Source organism: Biomphalaria glabrata, chromosome 9 (genome assembly GCF_947242115.1).
Source record: "Biomphalaria glabrata chromosome 9, xgBioGlab47.1, whole genome shotgun sequence".
Lineage (NCBI taxonomy): Eukaryota > Metazoa > Mollusca > Gastropoda > Planorbidae > Biomphalaria > Biomphalaria glabrata.
Genome location: NC_074719.1, coordinates 45364478 through 45378854, shown reverse-complemented (window position 1 = coordinate 45378854; position 14377 = coordinate 45364478). Strand labels below are relative to the sequence as shown.

The 14377-nt window shown below is 35.0% G+C and overlaps 1 protein-coding gene across 1 annotated transcript; it reads right to left on the bottom strand.

The window, feature by feature from the left end:
- Positions 1-191: 191 nt before the first annotated feature.
- On the bottom strand, positions 192-12999 carry LOC106068447 (zinc finger protein 780B-like). The gene is made up of 3 exons (XM_013227808.2): positions 12936-12999; positions 11416-11487; positions 192-9733 (listed from the first exon to the last, which is right to left on the bottom strand). The coding sequence occupies exon 3, from the start codon at positions 9433-9435 to the stop codon at positions 6208-6210; it is 3228 nt and encodes a 1075-aa protein (XP_013083262.2). The 5' UTR covers positions 9436-9733; positions 11416-11487; positions 12936-12999; the 3' UTR covers positions 192-6207.
- Between the last annotated feature and the right edge of the window lie 1378 nt (positions 13000-14377).

The window sequence follows — 14377 nt, the reverse complement described above, 5'->3', positions numbered from 1 at the left end:
ACCTGTACTTATATTTTATTGGTAGCTGGGTACCATAGGCAGTAAGAAATTTCTGCTAGGGGGGAGGGAAGGTTCTTTTAAGGTGAATGAAGCATTAAGGTCATCCAGGGGGCTGAGGGCTTTGCACTGGGGTTTTGTGTCGCCTCATGTGGCTGGTGAGATCTAGGAATGAATTGAACCAACAAAACAACTAGAGACAAATATTTCTTTATTAGGATGAAGCTGTTTACAATAACATTTGAGAGTGAAGCCATAGTTTAGGAACAGATTTAATGATTTAAAAAAAAAAGGGTGGTTGGAAAGAAATGTGACTTGAACGAAACTTTCATGAAATATTATCTACTGTTAAACAAGACTTGTACAAAAAAAAACGAAGTTTGGTGTTCAAATGTTGAAACAGTAAATTAAAACAACATTTGGGGGGGGGGGGGGGATCCTCTTTCCTTTTTGTTATTTCAAACTTCTAACTACTGTACAATCATTCTTCGAAACAGCTCAATAATAATTAGCATACTTTAAAAAAAAAAAAATAGAATGACCATCATGTTTGGATGAGCAGATAACTATGAAGAAACAAAAGTGAAGCACAAAAAAAAAAGAAATCCAAACAGTTACCAATTAATATTATACACATTGGGGGGGGGGGGGGAATATATTATTTATAGGAAAAAAACAATTTTTCTAGCAAGATATTTATCAATGTCATTCATACTCTTATGCAAAATTTTAAAACCTTAAGATAATTACAATTTCTGGAATAGATAAAAAAAACTAATGCGGTGCTCTCTGCACTGCGAAATTGTACAAATTTAGTACACAGCCTACAAGTGAATCTGTTGCAATACTTGAGAAGCACTGAGGGGAACAAAAAAAATTTAGTGATGGTTTGCATAGACCAACATCCACTTAGTATAGCCAGGACAGCTTTCTTCTTATACACAGCATAAACCTTGTACTCTCTCTCTTTTTTTTTAATAATAAATCCATAGCAGAGAACTGTAGTTACATACTTGAAGATTTTAACGTACAATTCTGTATCACAATAAAGACATCCGTTTCACTTGTTTCCAAGAAAAACTTCAGAAAACATTGAAGACATTCAACAAATAGTTAGACTCTTTTCATTGACTCAACAACTCTCTTGTACACAATAGTTAAGGTTTGTTATAATAAATATATAGACCTTAGTGAACTTTTTAATACAAGAGCTGATTTAATGAGGGCAGAAATAATTACACTATTAATATGAAATCTTAAACAATTTGAACAAATGATTTAGTTTGAATGAAGTCAACCTATTGGCTCCTTTTTTTAGCTTATAAAACTCACTTTTAATTCCTAAGTAAAGGGAAATATTCAAATTTGTTTAACCAGAAAAAAATGTAATTCAGAAATATGAATTGTTGGCCTCTATGATTAAAAGAGTGTACATTACATTGCAAAGCATATGAAATGAAAGGCAAATCGTAATGAAGTCGCCTACACTTACACAGCAGTTCACCTCTCTCCACGCAGCTCATGTGTCTATTGAAACAGCAGTAGTTTTGCCAGTAACACAGCGTGCTTCAGGCGGCAAAATTGTCACCAACTCTCTAAGCCTTTCTCCTATATTTAAACCAGAACAAATCCGCATAAACACATTTTTATGGTATTGATACTTGTATTTGAAGAATAGAAAACAAAAAGTAGAAAAAAGTGAAAATACTGGTGCATCCAGTTTTCCTATTATAAAAATAGAAGAATCTTATGTCTCTTGTTCTCTAAGAGACAGAAGGAGCTCTACATTATGAAAACTTCTGGTAACTTCACTATCTCATTAAGAATTGACCGCAAGTACTGCACTGTGACTGTATTGCAGTAGCAGTTCATGGATTACCACAAAAGAAATAAAAAACCAATCTATGAAATCAAATCAGCAGAGATACAAAGACAACAAAACAAACAAAAAGACAATCTATGGAATCAAATCAGCAGAGCTACAAACACAATAAAAGAAACACAGAGAAGGAACTAATGTACCGGGAAATAAAGAAAAAAAAATATAAAAAAAATAGTTAACTATTTTATAGTGCGGACCTATGTTCCCCAAAAAGAAATTTGCAAATGTGATAATTGTATAATTGTTTTGTCCATCTCCACTATGTGCAAGACTGTCTCCTTGAAAATATACAACGGTAGACATATTAAAAAAAGAACAGTATAAATATTCAGGGCAAACATTATTTACATGCATTTCATCTTTCATCATCAAGTAATAGCTCCGAAGTTTAAAAACCAAAAAATATATCAGTATACGAGAATAGCTGTTGTACCACAGACAATGTGAAAGAATGTCGACGAAAACAACTATTTCTGATTAAGAAAAACAAATAGCTCTAAACCCATGTAGACAACGAAAAGAATGAAGTGTCCAAAACTACATCTAGGACTAACTATTTAAAGTTATCCAATTTAATTGTAACCATATTAGCTTTTTCCCAAGGCGGCACCAGGCATCTAGAGCCATGTATAATTTTTTAAAAAATGTATGGACATCGAGGATCACTAAGTGAGGAGTAGGGGTACAAATAAGGGCAATGTGAAGTGAATCCTTATTTTTTTTCCCCATTAATCTCGGTTATCTCTTTCATAATGTCATTTATGTTACTCAATGGCTTAAACTCTGCCAAGTCGTTGGTTTTCATAGCTGATTCAGGCAAGGCAACCCATTTTATTCTCTAATAGTGCCAGGGAATAAGTAGCGCTTGTAAGAATTTGTCCCAGCATATGGATAAATAAAATTTTCTTTATCTTTGTGTTGTTCTGAGAATCTACATGGGTTTAAAGCTGATCAACAATGTGCCTAATTCAAAATAAGGTTATGGAAAAAAAAACAACACCACCAAAATCTCAAGGAAATAAAGTGAGCCATAAGAACTTCAAAGTTGTTGACAAAAAGCAGCAATGCTCAGAGTATCACGTTCAAGATTTCATTGTTCAATCACAGAAATCACTGTTTAAATATGTCTTAAAAAAAAAGCAAGAGAAGTTACTAGGGTACACAAGATATACAAATTTAGTAACTTTTCATCCAACCATAACACTTATTCAATGCTCATTTCATAGTGTTAAAAGTCAACATACATATTCACCAGATATGAGCGTAAAGGGCAGTTAACATTTCAGCCAACCATAAAATAAATAAACGCTGAACAAAAAAAATTATTTAAACCCTACATAATTTTGTTAAAAAAAAAAAAAAAAAAAGGCCAAAGGTCAAAACTATGTCTATATGTCTTACTAATTTCCATTTCATTTTAATCTTTTATATTTTCAGATTTATCTCTCCTAACTTAGAGGGTAAATTGGGAGGCACAGTGGCGGTGGCTGAGTGGTAAAGCGCTTGGCTTCCAGACTGGGAGTCCCGGGTTCGAATCCTGGCAAAAACTGGGATTTTTAATTTCAGTCTTTGGGCGCCTCTGAGTCCACCCAGCTCTAATGGGTATCTGACATTAGTTGGGAAAAAGTAGAAGCGGATGGTCATTGTGCTGGCCACATGACACCCTTGTTAACCGTAGGCCACAGAAACAGATGGCCATTACATCATCTGCCCTATACACCACAAGGTCTGAAAGGGGAACTTACTTGGTAAATTTATCCTGAAACCAGTTACCAGAATTAATAAACACCACAATGCAATCTGACAACTTTAACTAGGGGAATAGATTGTTGCTTTCCTTACAAACAATCAATTCTACACAAATTGGTTTAGTTTAGAATGTAATAGTGTTATTAAATCATATAGTGTCACTAAAACTATTGTTTTAAAAAATAAATAAAGTAAAAACAGTGCAATAGCAAGAAAAAAAATGTATAAAAAGGACACACATATTTTTTTACTCTCTTAAAATAGTCACTTGACAAAAAAAAAAAAATCTGGAATCAACAAAAGCAATTAAAAAAAAATTGAAATGAAAATCTTGTAAGCACACGTAAAAAAAAGTGTTCTACACAAGCTTCTGTTTAGTAATTGATGTGACAAAACCAAGGTACGTCTTGACAGTTTTTCAGTCACCAACTTTCAAACCCATTCAAACAAATAAAGATAAATTATGCAAGAGAAGATATATTACAACACTATACACACTCTGGAACTTTTTACCGGTACTCAATTGTGCAAAAGGGACTCATAAAGCTGCATGAGCCTGGTATAAATCAGGCTTCAGGACCCTTAAGCGCTGCCTTTAAATTTTCGGGCTACGGTATCAGCCACACATGTCACCAGGAAAAAAAAAAATCATGATGCCACCAATTCATTATTTTAGTCATGCTAGCTACACGATTACTGATCCCATTAAAAGCCAGATAATACAATTAAAAAATAATAATTTCTCTTATTTTCTGCTGTAATTTTTATGTTATAAAAAATATTAGGATTGATTAAAGTGTCCTTTTTTTTTTTTAATTACTGTTATGTATCATATTAAGATAAGCTAAAAGGACATTTTCTTCTGGTGGTAAAATACACCAAATTGCACAATATTGCATTCAAATGAAACTAAGTACCATATTTGTGTATTGAAAATTTCTGAATATGAACATGGAACATCCAAGTTACAGAACATCTGCCATTTTTATGTCTATGATTTTACAGTGACCAAGCTTATATTAACACTGTCTTTCTGTATTCTCCTACACATTTTGCTCTCCCTTCCTGTTTTCGGATCAAGTTGAAATTTCGCCCAATTATTCATTTCCATGACAACACAAGTATAAAAATAAAATTAACCAAATAGTTATTCAATTAGTGGTGGTTAATTAAGTTTGTTTTATGTAGAACAGGGAGAGATAAACCTTGCAATATTAAGAGATATTGCAGCGGCTGAACCGTGCTTTCCCTTCACTCAAAAATATTAAGCTTTTTTTTTTTAACAATTATTTTAGATTATATTTTGCTTGTTTTAAAACATCCTGTCAAGTAGTATTTATTTTTACACTCTGAAGCAGAAGCACGATCACATTAAAATTCAATCACACAAGAGAAGAATGATATTATATATATATATAAAATTCTAGGTTAAATGGTAATAAAGACTATTATAAACGTTAACAATGTACAATTTAAATATTTCATATATATATATATATATATTTAATTAGATTAACATTTGCTGCTATTATAGCAATTTATAAAAGAAAAACAAACTAAAATGTTTGTTTAAAAAAAGAATAAAACATAAAAAGAAAAAAAAAAAAAAAAGAATTTCATGTTACAAGACTTGTGTCAAATAGCAAAGTCAGCTAGTTAGAATATTAGATGACGAACTGTAAGCATAATTTGCTGGATACAATACTAAATATTTGCTGGATTCTATACTTATTTCTTGGATGGCATTGGGAAATACCACTACAGAAGAAAAATGCTAAGAGTTTAATTTAAATCCACCTTTATAAACATAATATCAGTGTTTCTCAAACTCTTCAGACTGCTGACAATCTTATCACGATTCGGAGACCAATACTTTAAAAAATTACAGCATTAGCCATTTATTACGAACGCAAGTCAAATAGAAGCAGGTTGTGTGCAGTCACATCAGCGATAACATTTCATCCCCTCCGTCAAACAACACATTAAGAACCCAGCAAACTACTTCTTAGTGGCTGTACAAATTTGAGCACAAATTTCAAACTCTCCAACCATTTCACATCAATAAAACAGGGTGATTGGTCATTTGCCAAGTCACACAAAAAAAAAAAAACATATCAGGTACAAGGTCAATAAATAAAATAAATAATGTTAAATGTATACATCCAGTTCACCCTATAATGCAGTTCAACTATCATTACAGAAGAGAAATAATAGGTTAACACAAGCCAGATTACTAAATTATGACCTTCGATTAAAAAAAAAAAAAAAATCAAAATTTTTAATTGTCCTCTTTCAAAACTAGACCTCATGAATGACAGGAATAGAATGACTGTAGTAATGGTGTTATTCATAATAGGTCACAAGTTGATAAATATATTAAAGACAAAGAATGTAGGAGAGAGAAAGCAAAAAAAAAAAAAATCTCTCTGAAACAAAAATTTAGCTCTCAACAGCTAGATGGTCCCAAAATATTCTATTTACAAATTAAAACATCACAAGAATGATCACCATAGGAACTTGAAAAGGAAAACCAGATTGAACTTTAAAATAAAAATGTTTGGCTTTACAAAAATTTACTGTCATAACAAGGGCGGTGAAATCATTGATAATGGCAAGGGCATCTGCATGGGAGGCATTTGCATCATGGGCATTGACATCTGGGGCAGGAGGATTCCATGGCTTTCATGCTTAAGCATGTGTAGCTGGAGGGCCTTGTTCCTGCGGCAAGAGAAACTACAGTACTTACAGGCAAACGGCTTCTCACCGGAGTGAGTCATTTCATGCTCCTTGAGGTTGTGCTTGGTACGGCAGGCGTAGCCACATTCGTTACACTTGAAGGCTTTCTCGTCTTTGTGGATGAGCAGGTGCTGGTTGAGGTGTGAGGTTTTCCGGAAGGCAGCGCCACAGAAAGAGCAAAGGTATGGCTTAAGCCCAGCATGCTTCAGACGATGGCAATCAAAGCTGGCACGGGAGCTGCACTTGTAGTCACAGTCAGGGCACTGGTAGGGGGTTTTGTTTTCGTGCCGCAGCTTGTGGTACTTGAACTTCTTCATGGTGTCGCAGGAGTAGCCGCAGAGCTCGCAGCAGAGATGCTGCACCAAGGTGTGCTTCTTAATATGCTTGGAGTAATCCGACCGGTCATTTGTTGTGTATTCACACTCTGAGCAGTCAAAGGTCGAGTGGGTGAAGACATGCTTCTTCATCTCCGGCCGGGAGTAGCAAACAAAGCTGCACTGCGAACAGGTTCTCGGCTCGTGCCTTTTCATGTGGTGGTTGAGCTCATAGTTTGTTCTAGCTGTGTATGTGCAATGCTGGCAAGAGAAGGCTTTAGTCTGAGAATGGCACAGCATATGAATCTTAAGTCTATGTTCCGTTTTCGCTGCATATGGGCACTCCTTGCAAGTGTAGGGTCTTTCATCAGAATGAGTGACCATGTGTTTTTTCAGATGTTCATTTCTTCTGAATGACTGTCCACACTTTTCGCAAGAGTATGGCCTAATGTCATCATGCGCCATAATATGACGCTTTAAGCTACGCCCGTCAGTAAAAATCAAATTACAGCGAGGGCATTTCATATTTTTACCCATCCTGGATCTTGTTGCCACATAAGCTTCTTCTTTCTGAATGCAGGAAATGGGGTCACCATTGAAATCAACCTGTATCTGCATCTCCGTTTCCATGCCACCAGGAAAGGTGTCTTGAAGTTCCTGTTTGATGGTGGCAGCTGTTAAATTTAACACTGAGGCCAAACCGCCGTAATCATCGTCAAGGAAGGAAGACTCATCTTCACCATCATTGGAAGTTGACAAAGATTTATTTTTTGAACCACTGGATAGTCCATACATGTTCCTGTATGACTGAAGAACATTGCCAGAGATGACTGCCAACTCAGTGGCCATGGTGGATATCTCACCCAACTGACTTATGACTTTATTTTTCTCATTCAGGAGGGTCACTACTTTGGTCATATCGGCAAGGCGGGCAGATAGACTGGACATTTGAACAATTTTGGCCTCCATTGTAGGAGTGTCCATAACTAGCTTACTTTTCTTTGGTGAGATGGCAGTGTTGAGCGGAAAAGCTGTGGCCCCATTCAACAGCAGGGACATGCAAAGATCAGGGTCATCTTCCGTCACGTCTCTGTGGATCAACAGGTGCATCATATACTCATAGTTTGTGGAGAAGGACTCGTCACAATTCTTGCAGGTGTTGTCCACATCATTAGAGTGACTCATCAGATGCTCCAGCAACATGGTCGGCTTCTTCACCACAGCACCACAGATGATACAGGCCATGGACCTAGACGAGGCATGCAGAGCGATGTGTATTTTAAAACTATCTACCGAACTTGTCTTAAAAGTGCAGACCATACAGTCGTACATTTTCGACATGGAATGAGCAGTCTTCATGTGCCGCTGCAAGCTGTATTTACGCTTGGACGAAAATTTGCAGAACTGGCAGTTATGAATTTTCTCCGCCGTATGCACCAGCATATGCTTGGAGAGATCTTTCTTCCTTTTGGCCGCATAGGGACACTCAGGACAAGCAAAATTCCGAGTAGAGCTTAAGTGAGTGAGCTTGTGATCCGTAAGCTCCTGTTCAGATTGGCACACAGTGGAACACTCTGGGCAAACAAAAGGGACAGCATCAAGATGAGTCAAGACATGTTTCCTGAGCAGAGTTTTTGTTTGGAAGCATGTATTACACACCGAACAAGAAAACTTTCGAGTCACGTGGGTTTCTGTGTGTACAGCCAGCTCGTCAGAGTTCGAAAAGTTCTTACTGCAGTATTTGCATCGGAATTTTCTTCTTAGGCCAGTAGTTGAGGGGGGTGATGAAAAGCCAGATCTGGCTGAAGCCCTGCTATTTTTGTCCCCATCTTCATCCGACAATTTTGGCCTCTTGACATTACTCTCATTATCACTTAGGTTTTCATCACTTTCGTCAGTATCCATCTCCCCATCCTGATCACTTGTTTTGCTTTCATCATTGGCGATGGAGACCTTGCTCACTTTTAGTTTACCTCCGTGGCCTGTAATTTTCAACTTGCCAATGGGTCTGAAATCATTTCTTTCTGGACTTTCGTTACTATCATCCAGCTCACCTTGGTATCCATTTTTTGAAATCTGCTCGTCATCCTCATCACTAGAGTCATCATCTTCCTCGTGCGTGGGTAGGCCATTACTAGGAGAAACAATTTCTTGTTTGATAGAAGACGGTGAGACTAAATCATCCCTACAGTTGGACGACATGTCGTCTGACATCGTGGTGTCGCCCACGCTGTCCTGATCAGAGTAACGACGGGCTACGCCTTTTCTTTTTCTACGGGGCCTAATTTCCATGTTTGAGGAGAGAAGCAGTCTCTTTTTCTGCAACAGCTGGCGCGAGCTTGAGCCTCCGAAAGACTGGTCTTCACTCTGAGAAGCATTGTGCAGGTCCTCAGTTTCTGCGTTGGAATAGCTCTGCCAGTATTTCTCATCCTTTTGTTTCTCCTTGGTTTTATCAGATGGAGCCTCACGCTGATTAAGATCGACAGATTTGCTATTTCTCTGCCTCAGCTCTGCCTCATCCTCTTCTTCATCATCACTGCCGCTGGAGTCCTTTTCCGATTCGGCTGACGGACAATTGTTATGGTACTGATCTGATTTCTCGGCACTCTCCTCAGTGTCATCACTGAAGGCAGCTATTGACGTAGTACTATTCTGACCAACAGGTTTTCTTTGGCCAGAAGCTTCCTTACATGTTGTGGATCCTTCTGGGTTATTTAAAGCAGTTTCTGAAGTCAGAGTATCTATAGTATAATCCATCTTGGTTTAAACCTGAACATTGACAGATCTCAGACTAAGCTTGACCAAAGAATAAGTTTCTTATTTCAAAGAGGCCTTTATACCGTTGAATTCTTCAATGGGACACGTCGCAGACGTGTGAAGAGCAAAGTTTGAGTGATTTAATAAATTACAATTATTATTTATCACAATCCATGATGCCATCACAGTTCTAAGCTTCAAAATATTGGAATGCAGTGCTCCGAAGTGTGAGATGCAGCATTTTTCATCAGGCAAAATTTGAATTTTCAGCACTAAGCTTGCCTCCCCTGATCATACACTGAAATAAAGAAAAGCAATTTGTTAAAAAAAAACTGGCTAGCGATCTTTAACTATAGAAAGCAGCTAAATATCATCATAGACATATAGAACAAAATATATTAGTAACAAGTTTATCAAGGTTAAAATTAATATTTGATTATAATATTTAAAAATTTAATAAATTACAATAAAAGAGCATATATAGAGAGATATAGATAGATAGTTACAAATTCTCTCGGTACAATTTCTATTTCTACTACATGAATTTAGGTCATGACTCACATCAGTTTTGAACAACAAAGACAGATTAACACAAGTGGATACATGAGATTTTTTTATCTGACCATAAGTAGCTCAACGCAATCAAATTTAGTTAAACGTAGGTCTTAATCCATTAGCTCAGTTTGCAATTGGAAACGTTTTACCCGTTTTAGCCCACAACCGTTGTAGAACATTTCTAAAATCCCCTATTCATTATACTTGCTTTAAACTTTTTAAAAAGAAGATTTCTTCTTGTCTCATTGCAAGCATGATTACAAATCATTTAGGAGATTACCAATTCTATTTTTAATAAAATCGAGAAAGATTTTTATTACTTAAATAATTTTTCATACAAACAGGCCCATAGCTCCAATGGGTATTTTTTAAGCTTTTTTATATTCTAAAGGTATTAAAAGAATATATTTTTTTTAAACTAGACATATCGTTTTATTTTTTAAAGTTGTCTGTTTGTTTACATGTATTAGATCTTAAATTTGATTATTTTTTCAAAAATTCTGAGTTATCCTTCTTTGCTTAGGGCCTGGCAAGGTTTTTTCTTAACCGGAAATAGGAGCTATTGAGTTAAACCTAAATCTGAATTCATTGCAGCAGCTTTAACGTTATAAAGTCTTTAACTTTGGGTAGGGGCTTCGTGGATGAGTGCTGCTGCTTCCAAACTGAGGGAGTTCAATCCTGGTAAAAACAGAAATTTTGAATTTCAGGACTTTTAACTCTTTCTCTCCTAACCGAAGATATCATCGTTGATTTTATCCCATTATGCAGCCTAATCAATGATATTATCGTCTATGCTTAAAAAGTCAGTTATTTTGTTATCTTTCCTTACAAAATGCTTTTAATTGCTTACAATTAAATCTTGAGTGGTTTCCCTTTGAAAAAAAAACCCAGATTTTTTCCATTTTGATTGTGTTTTTACAAAAAAAAAAAAAAAAAGGCTCTCTTTTCTATATTAATTTTCATAGGGAGTGTGAAATGGTATAGTGACCTCAATATATATGTTATATAATTAGTTTTGTGAGAATATAAATAACTATCATAAAAAAAGACTTTTTATTAATTGGATCATAATATATTGCCTAGATCTAGTTGAGATCTAGTCAATACGTTTTAACTTTGAAGTTTTGCTATCCAAAATAAACTTTTATTTTCGTTTTATAAACATCAATTTAAATTATCTTCAAAGGGAGTGCCCTTTCCTTTAATTATATACCAAATATAACATTTTCGGATAACAAACAAAAAGGTGTTCATGAGTCCAGCCAACCCCAATGGGTACCTGACAATACTTGCGGAAAAGTGAAGGTAGTTGATTGTTTTGCTGGCCACATTATACCTTTGTTAACCTAGGCCAAAGAAACAGATGACCTCTACATCATATATGCTCTATAGAAAGTAAAGCCTGAAAGGGGATACTTTACTTACTGTTTCACTTCATAGAAATTGTGTAGAAATGTCAGTCTCAAAAACTGTATCCACTTCTAGGATTTAACATCACTAAATAAATGAAAAAATACAGTGCTATTATTTTAAGATATATACATATATTTATATAGCTATTATATAGCGCTACTTCATGCTTATAGCATGCTCAGAGCGCTTTGGTCCAATCTCATTTGTGGAGTAGGAGTTGGTTTTCCGTGCTGCCTTTAGGGCTTATGCGCTCAGTCAACACAACTCTGCCAGAGATATAATATAGTGGTATGTAACATACATTTTAATTGTATGTATATATCATATATAAAATATATAGCTAGAGATATGCCAAGACTGATTTAATCTAGAATCAAGTTTAGGACAGTCTATAGTCTATAATCTAATATATATATATATATATATATATATATATATATATATATATATATATATATATATATTAATATATATAGTAATATATACGTAACAGGGAACGAAGGTTTTATTTAAAGTTTAATTTTTTTATTTGATTTCTCTGGCCTACTTTCTGCAGTATGGCTATGTAGTATGGATCTCTTCTAATTATAATGGGATTATTAAATTTACAATATGTTGTAAACTGATTAAACCTCCATACACCAGAGTTCACCAGTCCAGTTTTAGTTACTAGATTTGCTTCTATTGTACAAGTATGTTTGTTTTTAGATCTTGATCTAAGACTATCAATACTAGAAATTAATTATCAATGTGTGTCCATCTAATCATTTTCTAGTGAGATATATTCTCAGTTATTTTGATTACTCTGTCTGATTACTAGATCTAATCATAATCTATATATATATATTATATATAAATTTGATCTAGTCACAGTTTTATAGAATATTATAGATATATATTAAATAATTAAATATATATCATATATGCTACTCTAGATCTGCATTCTGTAGATTCTATCTAAAAGTAGTAAAAGATCTAGATCATTTAGAAAGAGATGTATAGATCTAGATCAATACACTATAAGTGACTATACTAGTGTGACTATACTTTAGTCTAGTAGACTCTAGAAATCAATATTTGTGTTGTTGTCAAGTCCTACAACTTAATCTACAATAACAAAGTTATCAAAGTACAAGTAGACCACCACTACTAGTGACTAGTCACTACTCATCTTTGATCTTATAAATATAATGTATGATCATGACCTAGAGATATTTTATCATAATGAAGCTAATTCCTTTTCTTAATAGGGTATTGGTTTTTAAAAAGTTTATTTGGGCTGGGAATTTTCGACAAATTTGTTTGGAAAGGTGTACCAGATAAACTAAACCAAACCAAATCGAGGTCAGGGGCGGATGACATGGCGGCGGCGGCTGACAAGGGGGTGCAAGGTTGGCTGTATTTGTTGCTTCCAAAAATAACGAAATCCTAAAGTTTTTAACCCCAAAAGCATCGAATAAATGTATAAAATGTTGATAAATAATAGTTGCAGATACACAGAAGGAAGGCAAGAACAGCAATTTAACACTTACAGTGAAATAAACTTTGATTAATTTCCTCATACACAACAGGAAATGAACACACCACACAAGCAATTAGCGTTTCTGCAGCTTTTAGCAGTTAAAAATTAGGACGTCACATTTTGTTGATTTTCCCGTATTAAAATGATTGTATTGTAGATATATCTACACGATGTGGGAGAAAGCAGAATAAAAATACAGTTGAAGGGAATCCCTCTAGATCTATTTTATAGGTCCATAGTATAGAGTATCTTTTTTTTTAAAATATATTTTTATACTAGCACCAATCATAGTAATATCATTGTCATTGGGGAGGGGTGGAGAGGGTTGCGCACATAGACATAAATAAATATAGACTGGAAAAAGGAAATAACTTCATGTAACTTGAAAACATGTATATCTATTGTATTCGGATTTCCGAATTCTGAAAAATTGCATGATCTTCAGTCTTAGAGATTAAACAAAACTCCTAGACATAAATAAAGTACACAGAAATGCAAGTCACAAATTTTCGTTTCATAAAACTCTATTATCGGCCAGTCTATATTTATTTATGTCTATGGTTGCGCAACAATAATAATAATAATGCGGCTTGTCTTCGAGATTAATGAGGAATGCAGTACTTCCCATGGCTATTATACTCAGCCTCAACTGTGCAACACAAGACAACTCTAACGAAAACAAATTTGGAACGCCATTTATTACGTAAGAAAAACGGTGCTGTACTGTCGCACTCATGGGCGTAGCCGGGGGGGGGGGGTTCAAACCCCCGCCCTCCGAAATGAAATCCCACCCGCAAGGGGGGGGGATCGGAATTTAGCGACTGATTTTTTACTTTGATTTTGTTTATTTTAGGTGAGATTTTAATACTAAACCATCACTTGCCCCAACACAGCCAACGGTTTTTGAGTTTAAAACCCCCTACCAGGGGGTTTGCGTTTAAAACCCCCCTAGGTGTTTTAGCAGTTAAATCCCCCTCTTCTATAAAACAAACCAAAGAAAAAAAATGCAAACGACAATCCCCAAATTCCAAGAGCACAGTTTTAAGGAAGATTTTGATTTTAAAACCCCCCTCCGAAATGTACGATAACCTTAACCTCTTCAATATAAAAAAAAAGCAAATTTCACACTCAAAATTTTGAAGTGTTTGAGTTTAACCCTCCCCCATTCAGTAGGGTTTGAATCTAAAAATACCTCTTCAATATATATTTTAAAAAAAGCTAAATGGGTTTTCTTATCTTATCTTATATAATACAGACGTTACTTCAAAAAAGAAGATGACTACGTCCTACGCTTCATGCATTTAGTCATGCATATTAACCAATGACTTAAATTCTGCCAAGTCACTGGTTTTCTTGGCTAGCTCAGGCAACCCATTCCATGTAAAAAAAAAAAAAAATACCTCTTTAATATTAAAAACAAAGCAAATTATACACTCAAAGTTCTATGAGTAT